Genomic DNA, 19412 nt, shown 5'->3' on the forward strand with positions numbered 1-19412 from the left:
AAATTTGTTTGTTTAATATTTTCAACCTAACCGCCCTTTAACGACACTTGAGCATTGATACAGTATCTATATATTGACAATTACCTGCCAACTGAGACGAAGCCACAAAATATTGGTATACAAGAAAATAAAGTCAGTTTTAATAATCAAAGACTACGACACAATTACACTACAAAGGTTTGATAGTTATAGATCAGCTTGCTTACGTACATACCCACTTTACAGACTTATACTTCGATCAGTGCTTGACAGTGACAATGCAGGCATCTAATAATCACTTATTAGCGCTAATATGGAGTAAAACAACATATAAGCTATATTACACTAGTTTTTAGAAAGCGTGATAGAGAATTATTTTTACATTGATAGCAGGAGTATGTAATATACATAAGATTAATTAATTATTACAGTACACTCTCAATTTCATTGATAAATTAAGCCGTTATATATTAATTTAAATATTTGTAATGTCAAATGTGTGGTGTGTATGGAAGTCAAACAATAAAACAAGTACATCAGTCTGTAAATTTTATTTAAAAGACTCGCTATTTTTACACTGGATACAATATAATTATTGCTAATTTGAACATCGTTCGGCCGACTCAGCGCCGTTAAACCAAAGTGAGTCAACACCTAGAACTATGGACGTCTGTATATAACATAACCTCGTGTTGTGATAACAAATGTTAAATCTATTGTCAGTATGGAGGATTCAGCAGTGAACTAGCCTTACATATAATAAATAAGTCCGAATTCGATTTTTCAAGGAACAAAGTAGTGTAATACGGTATTTTAATCAGTGTCTAATAAATGAGACATGTAACATTTATGAAAAGAATAATCATAATTGTCGAGTAAAAATTAATACTCACTACTATTTACTTCTCAATCTACGGACCTAAACAACAACTTCAACTAGATGGCGCTGTAATATAATATTACACACACCATCTACTAAAAACACTCTAAATTCACAAGTGATGCAGCCACTGACAACCGAAAATATCTCCAATTCATCTCGTGTAACCCAAGATTTACAATTATATATAATCTAGTATCTACTCGAGAAGAAAACTAACTTAAGATACAACCAAATTTTCAGAACCTTTTTAACAAGGTTGAACGAAAATCCCCATTTCTTTTTTCTTATTTTACTTTTTTATAATTGTAGCAGTAATCATGTGAAAATACTGGTAAAATATACACGATAACTCTTACAAACTAATTCATTATATTCTATCACATAATTAATTACGTATATAGTTCATGGACAGATGTGTATATCAAGATTATTGCTAACTTTACGTCGTTACTTACCGTTAAGTTAAAGATTTTACTTAAATATTTTATTATATTATTATTAATACAAAGGTACTCGTTACATGTTTAAATTGTTTGAAACCTCAATAAGTACAAAAGGTATTCCTTTTTTCCACTGTTAAATTCAATAATTATGACAGTTATCAAGATACAGATAATAATAAAATTTTCGTTATATTTCAAGTTATGGCAGTATAGTTTTTTTCTAGCATTCTACGCTAAGACTACTTTACAAGCTATACGAAAATATTTAAAATTAATATAAAAATCACTAACCCTGATAACAATATATCACATTATAACGGTGATTTTCTACAAAGTAGGTATTAATGTAAACTGTTATGAGTTATTAAATGTAATAAAAATGATGATACCAAAGTTCGTTAAAAAAAAAGAATTTTCGAAGTTTTTTTTTTTTTTAAATAAATCTCAAGATCAAGTCTTGGACATTATTTTTACCTCGTTATTACAACCGTACGATTTTATACGTTATGACAAGATTTAAACAAAACTATCAAGCTGTCAAACCTATCCTTAGTTCCTAATAGGTGTCTAATAAATCGGCCCAAAATGTTTTTTATCTCACACCATAGTTTTATTTCACTTACAAATAACTATTATAAGTAAATGACATTTTAGAATAAAATAAGTATTTAATTACTAATTTAGAATAGCATTTAATAGGGTATATGATGCTATTATTGGCATGCCTGAATACAGATTATAATGAATACAGAAAAATATTACTTATTAGTAAAATATATTACTAACCTTTGTTTACTTTTTTTTTTGTATAAAGTACCTGTGTAAAAAAGTTAACAACAAAATAGATGGTGTTTTGTGTTTAAACAATTCCTTAAAAACATTTATTATTCATTGTTAATAGTCTCATGATATCATTCGTCATTGTCCCTCTTCAGAGGGATTGTAGTCTCAGCTGGTGACGTGACACGGCGAATAGTACATCTGCCCGTAGTGTAAGGGCTGAAGGCCATGGGATTCCATATCGTTCATGTAAACATTTTGTGCTTCAGGTTCCGTATGTGTGTGTGTCAGTTGTTGGTAGTACATGTCCTGTAGTTGGCCCTCGGACTCAGGGGGTTTCGGAAGCTCCTGTTGAGGAGGTTGACCCTGGAACATTAAGAGTATCATATTTCACTTCACTGTCATTAAATAGCCGTAGATTTAGTTATCATGTCGCTACCTTAAAAAACAAAACCAATTATTTATATAAAAACTATAATTGAAATAGATAAATAGATATTTATGGATACAAAACGCAGTAGAGTCCCATCTGTGTAAAAATCTGCCTAATCATAATCTGTATAATATTTTTACCTAAGAGGCAGAAAAAAAGTAAGATTTTTTTTTATAGAATTATGAGCAAAATAAGTTACCTCGTAACTAACCTGAACTGGTTGATATTTGCACCTCTTGAAACGACCGTACAGTGATGAATATGGCAGATTAAAATGGATTGCAGCTTGATTAATGGACATCTGACCGACTCTGAAAGTGTTTACTATAAAATATAACAAACAAGTCCTCTGCTATATAATGGATTCCTCTAAAAATGTAAAATCGGCCTAATCGGTGACGATTTCACCAAGCTGTATTAACACCAGATATTTGTTACTGAATGAGTTAATAAACATTACAAAATTTCGACTTTCTTTTCCGATACACTGGTAAAATAGATAGATAGATAAAGTCTTTATTTAGATCACACCACATGAGTAAAAATAAGAAGAAAAAAAAGAAATGACAAAAGTAACACAGAATTTAAGTTAATTTATGACGTAGAAAGAAAAATAAATAAAAATAAACAAAAAAAAAACAAAACTAACAAAAAAATTTACAAATTTTTTTTACATCTAATTGTATTTAATCTATATCTATTGAATATAATTAGATGTAAAATGAGAATTGCATTATTATGGTAACACAAAAAAAAAATTAAGAAAAATGAACTGTAAAGTGGTGTGGCATCCAAAATGGACAACCTCTCAGTTGAAGCTGGCATAATATTAACCCAGCACTGATTTTCAGAAGCCTCCATGTGAAGGTGACGGACGACCATGTATACGTGACAAAGAGTAATATTAAATATTAAAATGGTAGATTGTTACGTATTATATATAATATATAAATGTTGAGTTTGTCAAAACAGCGCTTGTAGTATGGAGCAAAGGTATCAATTGAATATATGGTTTAGACACTGTAGAGAATTTAAGTATCTTGATCATGTATCTCACGATATCCTGAGCCCAGGACACATTGGTCTTGAAGGTAGTACAGTCGTCTATGTCTGAGGCTAGTACACCATAAGGCTATGCATAAGTGGGATATGCCTGAGGATTCTGCAATTTTAATTAGTATATACTGTAATTAATATCTAAACAATCAAATAACTTAAGACATTAATTATATTAAAATAAAAAAAAGGTAAAATAGGTACCAATAGATAATTTTGATTTACCCCAATATAAAGGTAGAGCTGTTACTATATCACGGGCCAATGTAAAAGACTCAACAAATAAAAGAGTTTGCTTTTCAAATAAAAAATAACTTTTTACTCGTTCAGTGAAGTAGATAAATACCTCAATACCGAACGTTAAACGAATGCTCCGCGTATTTCTCACTAGGAACTGTTATCTTCATCATACTTACATTAAAGAAGATAATAATATCACAGCATAACATTCATCAAGCGTCAAAAATAAATTCAATGAAGAGTAACAAACAGGAAATGCAACAGTATTTTCTTTTGTAAATATAAGTATTAGTGTGAATACTATAAAAGTACCCAAGGTATAACCGTGTCGTACCTGACCGCTTCTAAAGCCTCTTCCATGGCGTCTTCGGACCATGGCGTGGGGTTGGAGCGCGACAGCTCAATCCCCTCTCGCTTACATCGCCCGTATAACGTCCCTGAAAAAAATATTTTAGACAAATAAGCTTCCGAATACATATAAATAGCCATTTTACTGTATTGATCTATATTGGTCTATAAATATATAAACTGTTCATCAATTATTTTTAACTGATTTTGTCCGTGTATTCGCCTGAGTGTGAGTAAATGGAGACAAGTATTGGGTACCTTTACCCTATTGTCAAAATCTTTGTTACTTTTTCCTTCATAAACGAGTTCATTTTTTATTTTAACCCATTAGTTATCCTAACTAATAATATGAGAAAAAGTCTAGACTTAAGTAGTAGCAAATATGAAACATTAACATTACATATAAAAATAGTTATTTGCTTAATCAAGCGACACAGACATTTCTCCAAATAAGGTCAAGTATAAAATAAGCACCCGTTTCTTTGCTTTAGGCATAAGATAAGTTTGTCGACATATTGCCGATTTGAATTTCTTTTATTAAGGGATACTATATATATACTCGGAGACATTTAACGGTTACTTGGTAGAATCCGTACAATAATATATGCATTAGTCATGTAAATATGTCGTACGTTAAAATTTTTTTTATGCAACATAGAAGTAATTACACTTGATTATTGATAGTCAAAAATTCAACACCAGTTCGGAATTTAAGTCCTCGAACCTGAGAGGAATCTCAACAAAAAAAGTATACAGTAATACCGAAGTAACCGTTGCACGTTTGCCAGACTGGCAACAGCTGTGGGTTTAGTGGTTTGGGTACCGGTGGGGATGCCGAACTGCGCGGCGGCGCGCTGCACGGAGGCGGCGCCGCAGCGGATGGCGGCGAGCGCGCGCGCCAGGTCGGCGCGGCGCCAGGCCGTGGGCGCGGCGTTGAAGGGCGCCGCCAGGCGGATGCCCTCGCGCCGCGCGATCTTGTACAGCGTGCTGCTCGGGATGCCTGCGCAGCGCCCGCCCGTTAGCGCGCCGCGCCGCCCTGCCTGCCGGCGCGGGCGGCGCGGCGCGGCACCCACCGTACGCCTTGCTGGCCTTGTTGGCGGACAGCGCGCCGGCGCGCAGCGCGGCCAGCGCGCGCTGCAGCTCGCCGGCGCCCCACGACTTGGCGGCGCCGTCCTTCTTGGGCGTGTCGATGCCGAGCCGGTGCGCGCGCTGCCACAGCGTCGTCGACGGGATGCCGAACCGCGCCGACGCCTGCGCGCACACGCCTCACTGACTCAAACGATCGCTACGACTACGCCGACGTCGCTGATGACTACGCGGGGTATTAGTCTTTCTTCGTAAGGTCAGGACAAATTCACTAGAGGACTGTATGGCACCAGATTTACGTGGTCCTTTATGATATTTCATATCTATCTTCTTAAGCATCATCAATTCGGGGGATGACAACACGAAAGAGCAGCTATTTAAGGACTACCTCGTCTGTCTAGTGAGACCGCAGACCGTGAGGTCGTAAGACATTAGGACCTAACTCGGATTTACAATACCGATTTACCTCGCTCGCCCTCCCAGCGAATTACGAGAGTGAGGAAGTATTTGCTCATTTTTTTACACTACTTTTAGAGATACTGAGAACTTTTCTAATTATTATTATTACTAGTCATACAAATTGAGATATCTTAGCTCAATTTGTAAGTCTTTTTTCTGATGGTTGGCAAATTGGAAAATGGATTATCTAATACTCATCACCACTTTAAAAAAATATAACATGCCCATTTATACAATACCCAAACAAATGAAAAGATGTAATATCTTCAAATCACCTGATTAATTGTAAGGAAATTTATATGGAAATAATTTTTAGCCATAGTATCATTATTTGTAAAAACTGAAACAAATGTCGAAAACATGTTCTATAAATTTCATGGGAAAACGTGCTTTAGCCTAATGTACCTTAGTGAGACTCATATGATGTTTGCGAAGCGCCTCCAAAGCCTGGTCCATGTCCCGCTGAGTCCAGCTCTTCGGGCTCCCGCGACTGCCCGTCTCCTGCGGAGGCCCGTTGGAATCACTCGTGTCGTCGCTGCTTAACTGAGGCTGCTCTGGAATATTAACAAAAACTTTTTTAAAATGAGTCGAGATGGCCCAGTGGTTAGAACGCAAGCATCTTAACCGATGATTGCGGGTTCAAACCCTGGCTAGCACCGCTGATTAATGTGCTCAATTTGTCTTTATAATTCATCTCGTGCTCAGCGGTGAAGGAAAACATCCTGAGGAAACCTACATGTGAGAAATTTCATAGAAATTCTGCCACATGTGTATTCCACCAACCCGCATTGGAATAGCGTGGTAGAATATGTTCCAAAAAACCTTCTCTTCAAAGGGAGAGAAGGCCTTTAGTGCCGCAGTGGGAATTTACAGGCAGTTGTTGTTGTTGTTGTTGTTTTTAAAAATATGCGTGATTTATTAATATATCTAAATAAAAAATGCCTTTAAGTAGAAAACATGAAATATCGGTATATACTAGTACAAGTTCTAACGTGGCACCAGTGCTGCAGAAACAGCTCGAAAGGTTAATGACGTGTATGGCGCTGTTGTCGCGTTGTCATTGTACTTTAGTTTCAATATTTTCTTTTTGGAAATTTCGACCCTCAGAACTGACCCCGTGGACGACCGGATCCCAAAGTGGAAAATAAAGAAAGTGGAAAGGCTGTTGTGAAAGCGGATTCACCACAAAACACTTCAAAGATAGCTGCAGACCTTGGAGTAAGTGATAAAACTGAATAAAAACAAATCGGGAAAGTGACAAAACTGGAACGATTTATGGGTACCTCATGAATTGAGTGAATCGAACTAGCAAACACGTGTCGACTGCTTTATTACTTTTCTCAACCGACATAATAATGAAGGGATTTTGAATCGAAGCGAAATCCAGTTTTCATCACAAGTAATGACTTGTTATGAAAAATGAATATCCTACCAAAACGTGAATTCAGTCTCTGAAAAAGTTACTTGTGAGTGTTTGGTGGCGCCAGCGTCGTTCACTACAGCTTCTTAAAATCTGGCAAATGATTACGGCAGATATCTATTGTTAGCAAACCGCGAAGGAAGAACTAGCTACGAGTCAACCGAAATTGGTCAATTACTTCACGACAACGCAAGACAACACACTGCACAACAAACAACCACTAAGATGATCTACAACTGGAATATCTTCTGTTGGAGCAAGGTCCGAAGTATACCGTGGATGTCCACGGTACTCCTCGGACCTTGCAACAGATTTTAATTTTTTCCGGAATTTGGATAACTTCAAACAAGGAAAATAATGCGATGATTCTTAACCCCATGTTTTATTTTTAATAAAGGGATCGATAAATTCCGGAAAAAATGCAAACTTGAACTCCAAGCAAGGATGACAAACAACATTAAAAATAAAAAATCTTCAAAAATTGCTTTACGTAATATTTGAACGTCCCCAAAAACGTTAAATTCATATGTAACGACCTAATATTAAAAGTACACGTCATACCTCCTTCAGATGTGGGCTCGTCTTTGATGGACATGAGCGGAACGAACTCGGCCGAATCCGCAACTTCCGTCGTATTCATCATTTCCATGTGGCGACTTATGAGCGAAGAGCCCTGGCAATCATTTCGTTATATAAAAACTACCGTTTATCATCTGCAATACATCTGTAAAAGGTTACTTTGTACCTTACTCATGAAATATTTTAAAGGCTTAGGATTATTGGATATTAATTACTAAGTACAATACAACGTATATACATTTTATAATTCTAGGTTCACAAATAAACCTACCAGTTTAGTAAGAGATCATATTACATATTGCCGTAATAAACAAAACTATTCTAGAATGTAAGACAATGATGACTGTGATGACGGTAAATCATTACATTTGTAACGTGTGTGAAGTATGCGTTTATGTGTCAATTAGGGACTCACCACGTCGTGCGCGTGCGCGGGCTCGAGCGTGGCGAGCGAGGCGTCGCGCGGCGCGGGCACGTGCTCGCACACGGGCGTCGCGGCCGGGCCCGCGGGGGCGGGCGCCAGCTCCTCCAGCGAGCCTTGCACGCACTGCTGAAGGCAGTTATTAGTATGAAAGTGTCCCTGAACGAATATCGGCCAAGGAGACCATTATTATATTGTTTTATTACAATATTATATTGCAGTGCCCAATTAGTGGTGTACGAAGATGGTGGCACTATGTGACAAAAATACTATACGAACCCTTTATTAATCCAAGACATAGGTTACACTAAAAAAAAGTACGTTAAGCTAAATAAACACTACAAGCTAAATATGTCACGGCCCCTTTCGGGTATAGGTCTTCCAGTTGTCGCCATTTTTTCTTATCGGTAGCTGTTTTCATCCAGTCTCTTCCTGCTACTTCTGGTAGGTCGTCAAGCGATCGAGCTGTTGATCTGCCCTTTTTCCTTTTTGCTCCAAGACCTCCGAGGCCCTTCCAATTGATTTCTCGCTTGATCCACTTGTCTGCAGATGATCGGGCAATGGGTCCTGGCCATTTCCATTTTAAACGTAGTGCGTGTTTCAGTCTATAACTTGGTTCTTTTATTTAATTTTTTCGTTTTCTTGTTTATCGAAAATTTTTGTACCGCGTATTTTCGACATATTTTTTTTGTTAAAGATCCAGGTTTTAGTATTTCCTTGTTACTCCAGTATTTTTTCCACGTCATGTTAATACGCCTTTCTATTTCGTCTAGGTGTTTTGGAATGAACTTTGTTTTCCGAAAATACATATAGCTCTCTACGTGTTCCATTATTGTTCAGTTTGTTATTATAGTATCTTTAGTGCCGTTAATAGCTATCTTTGTCTTTGCGGTGTTTAGTCGTAGCCCAATATTTTTGCTAGCAGCGCTTAGTTCTATCAGCATTTCCTGAAGTTGTTTTGATAACTTTGCCAAAAGTACTATATCGTCGGCTAATCTCAGGTTACTGAACTTATTCCCATCTATATTTATTGCTTTTTGATCCCAGTTAAGGTCTTTCATTATATTTTGTGGGACGGCAATGACGAATTTTAGTGATAGCGGGTCAAAATTCTGGGCCTAGTCTGACCAATTTAACTTGACTTGTGTTTTTTCTATATATATCTTCGATAATATTGATGTATGTAGATTGAAGGTTCTGATTCTCCAATGTTTCCCAGATACTCGAGTACCAGACAGTCGATGCGAGATAGAATCGAAAAATTTCGCGTAGTCAACATACGCTATATGAGTACTCTTGGCGATAGCCAGCCTGTTCTAGCGGTTGATTATTTTCTATAGTTGGCTCTATTCTTTTCTCTAGGCACGTAGCAAACATCTTATATATTGTAGGCAGTAGACGAATGGTTCGGCAGTTATTTATGTCCTCTGGATCTCCTTTTTTGTATAAAAGAATTTTCCGTGAGCTTGCTCAATTGCTCGTTATTTCTTGTTCTTTAAGTATTTTATTAAAGAGAGTAATGAGCGGACCTAGCAATAGGTGCCTTCCAATTGTAAAAGTTCCATTTGGTATATTATCGGCCCCAGGACATTTTTATTTTTTAAATTTTTCGATGTTCTATCAGGAAGTAGAACATCGAAAAAACAGGAGTTTTTGAAGACTTTTCGTAGCTTCTATTATGGGCAGATTTGTCATCGTTCATTTCTTCGTTTGTTGTTCTTTTGGCTTAGTTTTTGTCTTCAATGTTGGAGTCTATTTTTTCCCTGTACTTAATTGTATATATGCTTTCTTTTGGCTTCCAGTGGTGCACAAATATTTTCCAATTATTTTCATCCTATACTTATCGTTTTCAACCGACTTCAAAAAGGAGGAGGTTATCAATTCGTCTGTATTTTTTTTTTATGTTTGTTACCTCATAACTTTTTACTGGGTGGACCGATTTTGATAATTTTTTTTTGTTTGAAAGGTAGTGGGTCCCATTTTAATTTTATTTTTTTCCGATGATGGTATCCGTATGAAAACGACATAAGTCTTAAATTTGCATTATGTATGTGCGCGATAAATGGGTGAATAACTCAAAATTGGTTGGCACAATTTTGATGATTCTTTTTTTATTATAAAAGATATACTTTAAGGGTAGTTTGGTGAAAGTTTGTAGTTTAGTGTAAGGTTCTGAGCATAGGATCCATGAGAAATTAAGGGAACGAGAGGGAACGGAACAATTCTGAGGAGCACGTTAGCAATACTCGGTCGAATCTTTTATTTATGGGTTACTTGGATATTTGAATCACCTTCCGGGACGTGGTTATGTTCATGTAATTGTCATAATCGAATATTTTAATCAACTAGCGACCCGCCCCGACTTCTCACGGGTGCAATACTGATACTAAATATAGTAAAGAATTTGTTAATTTACGACATCACATTGCAAACTTCTAAAATTGTCAGTGTTTCTTTACTATATTGTTCATTTATTATATACACAAACCTTCCCCTTGAATTACACTATCTATTAAAAAAAGCCGCATCAAAATCCGTAGCGTAGTTTTAAAGATATAGGGACAGAGAAAGGGACTTTGTTTTATACTATGTATTGACGGAACTCCTAAACGGCTTACAATTAGGGTGCGATTTGGGGCAGAATTTCTTGGAGCTCCAAATATAACAATAACTATAACTACGTTATATAATCGTAAATCGACTTTTAAGTGGTCTAATATTTTTCATTTCATTTTACCTAGGAGGACTCTCAAAAATATGTTAAATATGCAATTATTTTTATTACTTTATAGTACATTTTTATTTGTTTTAAAATAGTGTTTTGTTTGAAGTCGGTTTTTCTTTTTGTTAAAATTTTATTTATTTTTTAAATAGTTTGTTAATTTTGTATAGTTCTGAAAGTTCTTTTTTCTCTTCTTTTGGTTTGGAAGATTTATATTGTAGATCGGTGCGTCTTTTTATTAAGTTTTCAGTTTCATCTGATATTATTTCTTTCTTTGCTTTAATAGGCGTAGTGTTCTTTAAACTTTCTTGTATGGATGACTCTATCTTGAAATAATATGACTCCATGTCATCATTGTCTTTCCAGCTGAGTCATTCAACTATTGTCCTTAGGGCATGAAGGAATATTTCTTGTGATTTCTCTCGTCAGATAAGTTTGTAGCAGCACTGTTAAGACGCGTGGGAGTGAATCGAAGGTAGTTGAGCTTTCTTTTATGTGTTTAGAGTAATTGTTTCTCTCACAAGTCTATGATCACTTGAGAAGGAGAGATTGTTTAGTACTTATATGCTGGTAAAGAGTTTTGGGTGATTACTCAAAATAAAGTCTATTTGGTTTTTGTTTTGTTTGTCCGGTGTAATCTATGTCCATAGATTCTTGTTTTTTTTCTTAAATATTGTATTTATTATGGAAATGGAGTGCGTTTAAGTACTGAATATTAATATTATAATGTGATAACGCAAGTGATGATGAGGGGCAGGAAGCTCCTATTTAGTAAGATATATCGTCTCTTTTACTCAAACACGATACCAAATTATGTTCTAAGAACAATCGCTGTAAACAGTGCTTGCGGTGTTTGCATTATTTTCAAGTGGTGCCATTCTAAATAGGGCCCACAAACGGGGAAGTACTATTCACCATTCGTTTGGTACATAAAAGTACCGGAGGCTCGACCCTCCTCCCACCTTAACATTATTGTTGTTCCGAAATTGGTTTTATGACCCCAGGAGAGTACCATCTACGGTTGCGGTGGAGAATCTATTTCTGGCGATCCATACCCGCAATCACCCGAACAATCATGCTTAATCTGTCCTCCGAATACTGGCAGGAGGGTTATTTTGCACTCGTCATTGTTCAGGGCAAGCGGAACAGTATCGTAAGACATCCTCTTCCAACCTTACTGTGAACAAATATGCTTCTACAACAAATACAACTCTTAATTGAACACTTTCACCTTGAGACAGTGAAGTCAGAATTCTTAGCTTACCTTACCAAGACCCATATATCAGTCAGGCGAAATAGATTGGCAGAATTCGTAAGAAAATAGTACAAATCACTTCAGGACACATGCTTTCTGGTTAGGGTTTAGTTCTTGCTAAGACTGTCTCAGGGAATTTCTGGCAGCCTTCTTTTCCATCTTCAATGAGTGAACTGTGATGACCGAAGAAACCAACCGCGGTGTCATACCATGATGCCGCAGTTTTAATTCGTCGGTTCCGGCAATCCTACGGATTAAGCTCGTCGACCGAACTATTGGATGACTGCTTTGGTGCCGTTCAACTATAGGCCAAAAGCCATCTTCTCCTTATTCTCTAAAATAATCGAGCCCATTGTTAATTTAGGCAGTACAATAAACTAATGCCTGAAATCGAACCTTTGTATAGTATCGGAGTGGTGACGTCTAAACTTTTTGAACAATTCAACTCCAAAAAGAAAAGTTTTGCGGGTTAACTGCTAAAAGTCACTCGAAGTCGAAAAAGTAAAAGTTAAAGTCAATTTGTTATATTCACAATTTAACAACATTTCCGTAGCTGCCACAGCCAGTATCCGAATAGTTGGCGTTTCAAAATCGTTCAGTTCCGCGGTCAATTGGAACATTGGGTAAAAAAATTTGACATATTTAATATTTCAAATTTTAAACTGTCAAGTGCGTTCGTAAGAGGGAGTGCTATTCGTGGTGGCTCATTAACATTAGTACGGAATGATATCGTTTGTAAATCTCGAAAAGATATCGTGGCCTTCTCTATCGAACGTACTATCGAACTATCATGCGTGGAATTTCCACAGTACATTATAGTCTGCGTGTACCGGCCCCCATCGGGAGATTATTATTTGTTTGAAACCACTATGGAGGACATTCTTAAAAAGCTATGTAAAACTAATAAATATATAAATGTATGTGGAGACTTTAACGTCGACTTACTTAAAGAAACTACGTTAAGTGTTCGGTTGGTCGCCTTGTTTATGTCATTTAATTTAACCCATAGAGTTAATGAACCGACGCGAATAACCGACAATACTTCTACGTGTATTGATAATGTGTTTTGTGACTGTGAAATATATGAAATATCAATTATAAATAATTTAACTTCTGACCATTGTGGTCAGAAGTTTTCATTAAAACACAAATAAATAAATCATTTAAAAAAAATAACATACAGGCCAATAACGGCTAACAAATTACATTGTTTTAAAGATATTGTGGCGTATAAATTGTCTAATCTAGATCTTACGAAATAGGATCCAAATAAGCTTTATAATTATTTTTTTGAAGTAATACTAGAAGAATTTAACAATATATTTAAAATGAAATCATGTTATAGTAACACAAAATTAAAGTTTAGTGACTGGACTACTGTTGGTATTTATAAAAGTAGAAATAAATTATACGACTTATATGATATGAGGCGGTGGAATCGAAGCGTAGCCTTTTTAGAATACGTCAATAAATATTCCAAAATTTTTAAAACTGTATGCATTTCTGCTAAGTCCTTATATTTAAAGAAAAAAATCCTGAATTCTGATAATAGAATTAAAGCCACATGGGATGTTATTAGTAGTGTTAGTGGAAAACCCAAAAAGGAAATGATACCAATAGAATTGAACACAGGTAGTAGATACACGAGTTCTGAATTAGAGGTTGCTAATTTATTTGAATCATTTTTTGATAAAGTACCCCATAAAATAACATTTCATTTAAAATCATCTACATCAAATGCAGCTAGGTTATTAAATAATAGTGTTTCTAAATGCGTTATTGATTTTTCATTTGAAACGGTTTCTGCAATAGATGTCATAAAAGTATTTAAAACTGTAAATATTAAAAAAACTAACGACATATGGGGCATTTCGGTAATTTTTTTTAATAACATCATATACGATAATGCTCCGTATATAGCAGTAATTTTAAACAAGAGCTTGGACACGGGTTCATTTCCTAACTTGTTAAAATGTAGTAAAGTTTTACCACTTTTTAAAACTAGAAACAGAAGCGATCCCGGTAATTACAGGCCTATTTTAACACTCCCATCCTTAAATAAAATTTTTGAAAAAATTATTTTAAATCAACTTCTCGTCCATTTCGGTACAAATGCTATTTTTCATGGTGAGCAATTCGGTTTTAGAAGAGGTCGCTCGACAACTGATGCGGGGATTGCGCTTCTCAAACATATTTACGATGCTTGGGAGAAATCACAGAACGCTATTGGAGTATTCTGTGATTTATCTAAAGCATTCGATTGCGTAGAACACGAAACGCTTCTTTATAAGCTCAAATATTACGGTGTTAAAGGTAAAGCTCTTGATCTCATCGCTTCATATTTAAGTCAAAGAATCCAGAAAGTTTTCATTAATGGAATAAAGTCTTCTGGATCTACGTTAAAAATGGGAGTTCTACAAGGTTCAATTTTGGGTCCCTTTCTATTCCTAGTATATATAAATGATCTTCCTTTCTATGTTAAGGGTATTTGTGATATAGTATTGTTTGCTGACGATACTTCGCTGATTTTTAAGGTTGACAGGAAAAAAAAGACAATGACGATGTGAACGGTACTTTATCACCGATACACAATTGGTTTACAGTAAATAATTTAGTTTTGAATGCTCAAAAAACAAAATGTGTAGTTTTTACCCTACCTAATGTTAGCAAGGAAAATTATAATATATCTTTAAATGGTGACCTTCTTGAAGTAGCTGATACAACGGTATTTTTAGGAATAGAATTGGATTCCAGACTTCAGTGGACTTCTCATTTATCATCCCTAACAGACAACTCAGAAAACAGAAGACTCAGCTCCGCAACATACGCGCTTAGAAAAGTTAGACAACTAACTGATATTGATACCGCTCGTTTAGTTTATTTTGGTTATTTTCACAGTATTATATCATATGGCATATAATCTTGGAGCTAGAGACTCTCTTCGGGATGTTTTTAACAAAGTGTGAATACTCACTGTTGCGTCGCAATATATTTACAACAATATTATGTATATTCACAGTAACATTGATCACTTTGATAAAATCAGTGATAATCATTGTATGTGCACTAGGAGTAAGGATAAGCTTATAACGCCAAGTTTCCGACTCCGCAAAGTCAATAGATCCTTCTTGGGGCAAGGTATCCGTTTCTATAATAAAATTCCGCAGAAATTTTTAACTTTGCCGCTTAGTAAATTCAAATCGTTTTTAAAAAATACATTGGTAGAACAAGCATATTATTCGATACAAGATTTTATAGATGATAAAAAAGCGTGGAGTTAATACCTGTTGACTTCCAAGCAGGATACATTAATTGAAATAATTGTATTTAATTAACATGACGTTGTATTTTTTAAATGTTAAAAAAGAGTAACTACTGAGTTTTTTTGCCGGTTCTTCTCGGTAGAATCTACTTTCCGAACCGGTGGTAGCTTCACTTAATTGTAAAATGACGATTCAAAAGTGCTTATAAAAACCTACTTGAATAAAGTTTATTTTGATTTTGGTGAACCCAAATTGGCATCTAAAAAGCTTGGTGTGCTCAGCAGGTCAAGACGATAATTCACGTCGGCCTATCGGTTAAAACTATACAAGGTGCATGTTCGATCTCATATGAACTACTGGTCTCAGCACTTTGTGCTTCCCAATACTATCGTATTCCAATTGTCCGTATCCAACGCATAGCGTCTCGAATCATCAACAATCAAGCCCATTCTGACCTGCTTAATCCTTGGCTTTGCATAGATATCTTGGATCACTCTTCAACCCTATTATTCACGGAGAATTTGACTTCCTTGGTACACCAAGGTTCTTTTTATAATCCCGTCTGTAGAATTTCACTTTCGAACACCGCGGCTAAATTCGAAGTTTCATCCTCATCACATAGAGGTCCGAAAATCCACAATGGTGCTATCTTTGAGCTTTCGCCGGTGTTTTTACCGAACCCGTATAGAAAGTTCAAAACCTTCAAAAAAAGAACTTACACATTTCTCAAAAGCCTTGTCTTCAATAATTTTCAGTGAATGATGAGTTTAAATTAAGACGAGATAGAACTTTCCAAAAAACCGCTTTTAATATCGGGATATTTAATCTGTTTTAGATAAATTTCTAGTAGCGTCCTATGAATAGGACTAAACACTTTGTTGGTAGATTCTATTTATAGAAAAGAAGTAAAGGAACGAGACGTTAAACATTCAGAGTCGAGTTCAAGATGGCCATTCTATATTAGTTTTTTGTTTTAATATATGCTAAAATGTATTTTAAACTACAAGTTACGAGGACATTTTTATAAGGAACATTTAAATAATACATATATGTGATATTCAGACACGATTGACAAAGTAATTTAATATAACAAAACAAAAGAGAAATGGGCCTGGAGAAAAATTTGCCTAAAACATAAACGTAGCCTAAATTTATACACAGGCATATTGTAAACGTCTTATTTACATAACATTGAGTCCTTAAATATATACAAATATGAATTAAAAATTGTTACTGAATAAATTATGAGCGTTGAATATTGACAAGAATGCTAGCGGCATTTCCCGTTGAATCAACTCATTAAAGATATTGGTATATCTGATTCTGCGCACGAATCGCACCCAACAGGACTAACTTAAAGCATTTTGACGAATTGACGATTAACCCACTCAAGTGATATTTCAAACAAATTTCCACACGAGCGAAAGACAAGAACGAGATATAAACAATACAACATACAAATGAACGCTTACACGAGGTATTTGACTGACTCACCTGTAAATGATGCAGCAGATTGGACGAGGCATTCTCATCAACTCTCGGGTTTGTTTCTAACTTTATTGGAATGTAGTCCAGCGTCGACTGCTTTTAAATAGACATATTATATTTTTAGAGATATATTTAATAAGATGCATTTAAATATTAGTTTTTTGTATCATCTACACTTAAATGTTATACTCGAAATAAACGTGAAAAAAAAATCTTATAACACCTATATTACATAATGTTAAGAATATTACTTAGGTATGGTTTGTATATTTCTCTAGGTGAATTAACTTAGAGATATACAAACTTCGAGCGAAAGATTACATCTCATTATTAAATATATATTATAATTATTTAATGATGTTTTGTTTTTATATTCGATTTAATACTACATTATTATTACATATTTTTTTGAGATTCAAGATACTCACGTGGTCACTAAAGTAAGCTTTAGGGTAAAGCGCGGTGTTTTCTTCTTCATCCGATAGAGGTTCGCATTTCACTTGGAATGTATTTGTTCCAGGCATTTCCTAAAAATTTAATTATAATATTATTTAAATAGTGTTAAGAGTTTGTAAAGGAAATAGTGCAAATTATTATTGTTAAGAGCAGACACATACAACTAAAGTTTGGGAACCGATGACGAAGCTTTCAATTTCCTCAAAATATCGCGAGAATTGGACAGTCGGCATATTATACTTTTAGGTAGGTTTACATAAGCAATTAGACAAAAGGAAGCGAGCCTTATTGAATTTTTTCTCGATTGGTGCACAAATGAGGAGTGCAAACTCAATTCCCTCTCTTTCCCCCATCCGCAAGCGAACCGTCTCGAATAAGGTTTTTTATTTTTGATTATTCAGAGTCGCTCACTATAGCAAGCATAACCATAAAGTTGACGTTATTTTTAGTCGTTTCAAAACTTTTCGTTAACACTGAATTCCCGCCGAATGAAATTCAAAACTTTATCGTCTCTCGAGATCGTAGCAACCGATGCGATAATCAGTCTAGAGGAGACGCGCTAACGTAGATATTCGCGTGCCATCACCTGTCGGAGGTGGAGACGAGTAGTGAATATAAAGTTGCGCGGTTAACCCTCTCGCGACTCGCGTTGCTCATATCGCTATTCGCTCTATTCGCCACTCGAGGACACGACGGACATACGCCACGGCTGCGCGTCACCGACACCGCGAGATACGAACGCTCACTTTTAACGTCTTCCCGCACGAAGGACGGCGTAAAGCGGAGACGATAAACGTGAGGGAAACGGATCGAGGAAGACGAGGGCGCGAAACCGTTCAACTCACCTAGTCGGTCAGCGGAGGCCGCCGCAAGCACCCGCTCGCGTCTCACATGCACCGAGGAGCACACGAAACAATGCCCGCTGCACCGTGACCTTCGGGAGACGATGAGATGTCGCAAATGAAAGTGAATTCGGCACACACCCGGCCGAGTCTGCGTCGCTGCGTGGCGCATGTTTAGGAGGTGCAGGGCGGGCGCGTGCTGATTTTTTTCCGCGCCAAAGAAATAAAAACAAACGCTTTTTTGCCGGGAACCGGCTGAGCGGCGCGCTCTACTCGGCCCCTTCGGTCGGTGAATCTGACTCATGTACATACATATGGGTATGAAACTAACAAACCTAGGGCTCGAGTAACAGTAAAATAACAATTCAGACATTATACGATTGTCCAGGAAGTAAACGCTTGTATTGAAATTAGGTTTATTTTAATGAGGGTAGATGCACTATAGATGGTGTAGGTATGCAAAGAGGGGAGGCAGGGGGTGGCCTCTCGGCGCCCGACCAGTCGGCGCCCCGCGCGGCGCCTTCTCTCCGCTCCGATTGATTTTTATTACAAGAATTTCACTTGTATTTTTTTGTTTCTCGCTCACTAGAAGCCGAGAGACGCACACAAATGGGAATCGTATAATTCATTTGTACGGACTCACTAATGCTATCGATTTTTATAGCTAAGCGGCTGTCTTCCTTGCTGCTTTAGCCGTGTTTTGGCTTATGTTTTGGTTATTTACACGGAAACGCAATTGAACGATGCATATTCAACTTTAAATCTTTGAAAAACTTGCGCCTTCTCTTTTACCTAACTTTTATAAATAAATCTACATACTTGTTTTGAGTAAAAAGCTTCGTAAAAAAATTACAAAATGCGTTTCAAAATACGACATACGCTGTGTGCGTATGTGTATATATGGTGAATAAGAAATGTTTTGATTTGTAAAATAATTTAGGTATTTAAAAATTATATCCTAAAATAATTAAGACGTTTTATAGATTCTTGAAGCTATTAACAATATTCAAAGCGACACTTACCTTTAAAGTGAATATTTCTGGTTTCGGTTCTTGCTTGACATAAATGTTTCATTTGGTTATTCTATGTAATGCAAGACAACAGCCTTGGTGGCCCAGTCAATTTATTAATTAGACGCACTCATATTCCTTGCGTTTTAAATTTTGAATAAAATAAAATTAGTTATAGATCATTAATACTTGGTGCGGTTTATGTGGCCAAGATGTTCTAGCTTTCAGCTTAAGCCTTTGATAGCATTT

General features: G+C 36.0%; 1 protein-coding gene across 1 annotated transcript; it reads right to left on the reverse strand.

Annotated features, from left to right (window-relative positions):
• Positions 1-532: 532 nt before the first annotated feature.
• Positions 533-17962, reverse strand: LOC124536507. Its single transcript, XM_047113063.1, has 11 exons — positions 17473-17962; positions 17284-17382; positions 16862-16951; positions 8122-8256; positions 7689-7800; positions 6113-6261; positions 5236-5413; positions 4986-5162; positions 4149-4251; positions 2730-2829; positions 533-2451 (listed from the first exon to the last, which is right to left on the reverse strand). Exons 1-11 carry the CDS (start codon positions 17542-17544, stop codon positions 2254-2256), a joined length of 1413 nt encoding a protein of 470 aa, XP_046969019.1. The 5' UTR covers positions 17545-17962; the 3' UTR covers positions 533-2253.
• Positions 17963-19412: the final 1450 nt, after the last annotated feature.

Source organism: Vanessa cardui, chromosome 16 (assembly GCF_905220365.1).
Source record: "Vanessa cardui chromosome 16, ilVanCard2.1, whole genome shotgun sequence".
Taxonomy (NCBI): Eukaryota; Metazoa; Arthropoda; class Insecta; order Lepidoptera; family Nymphalidae; genus Vanessa; species Vanessa cardui.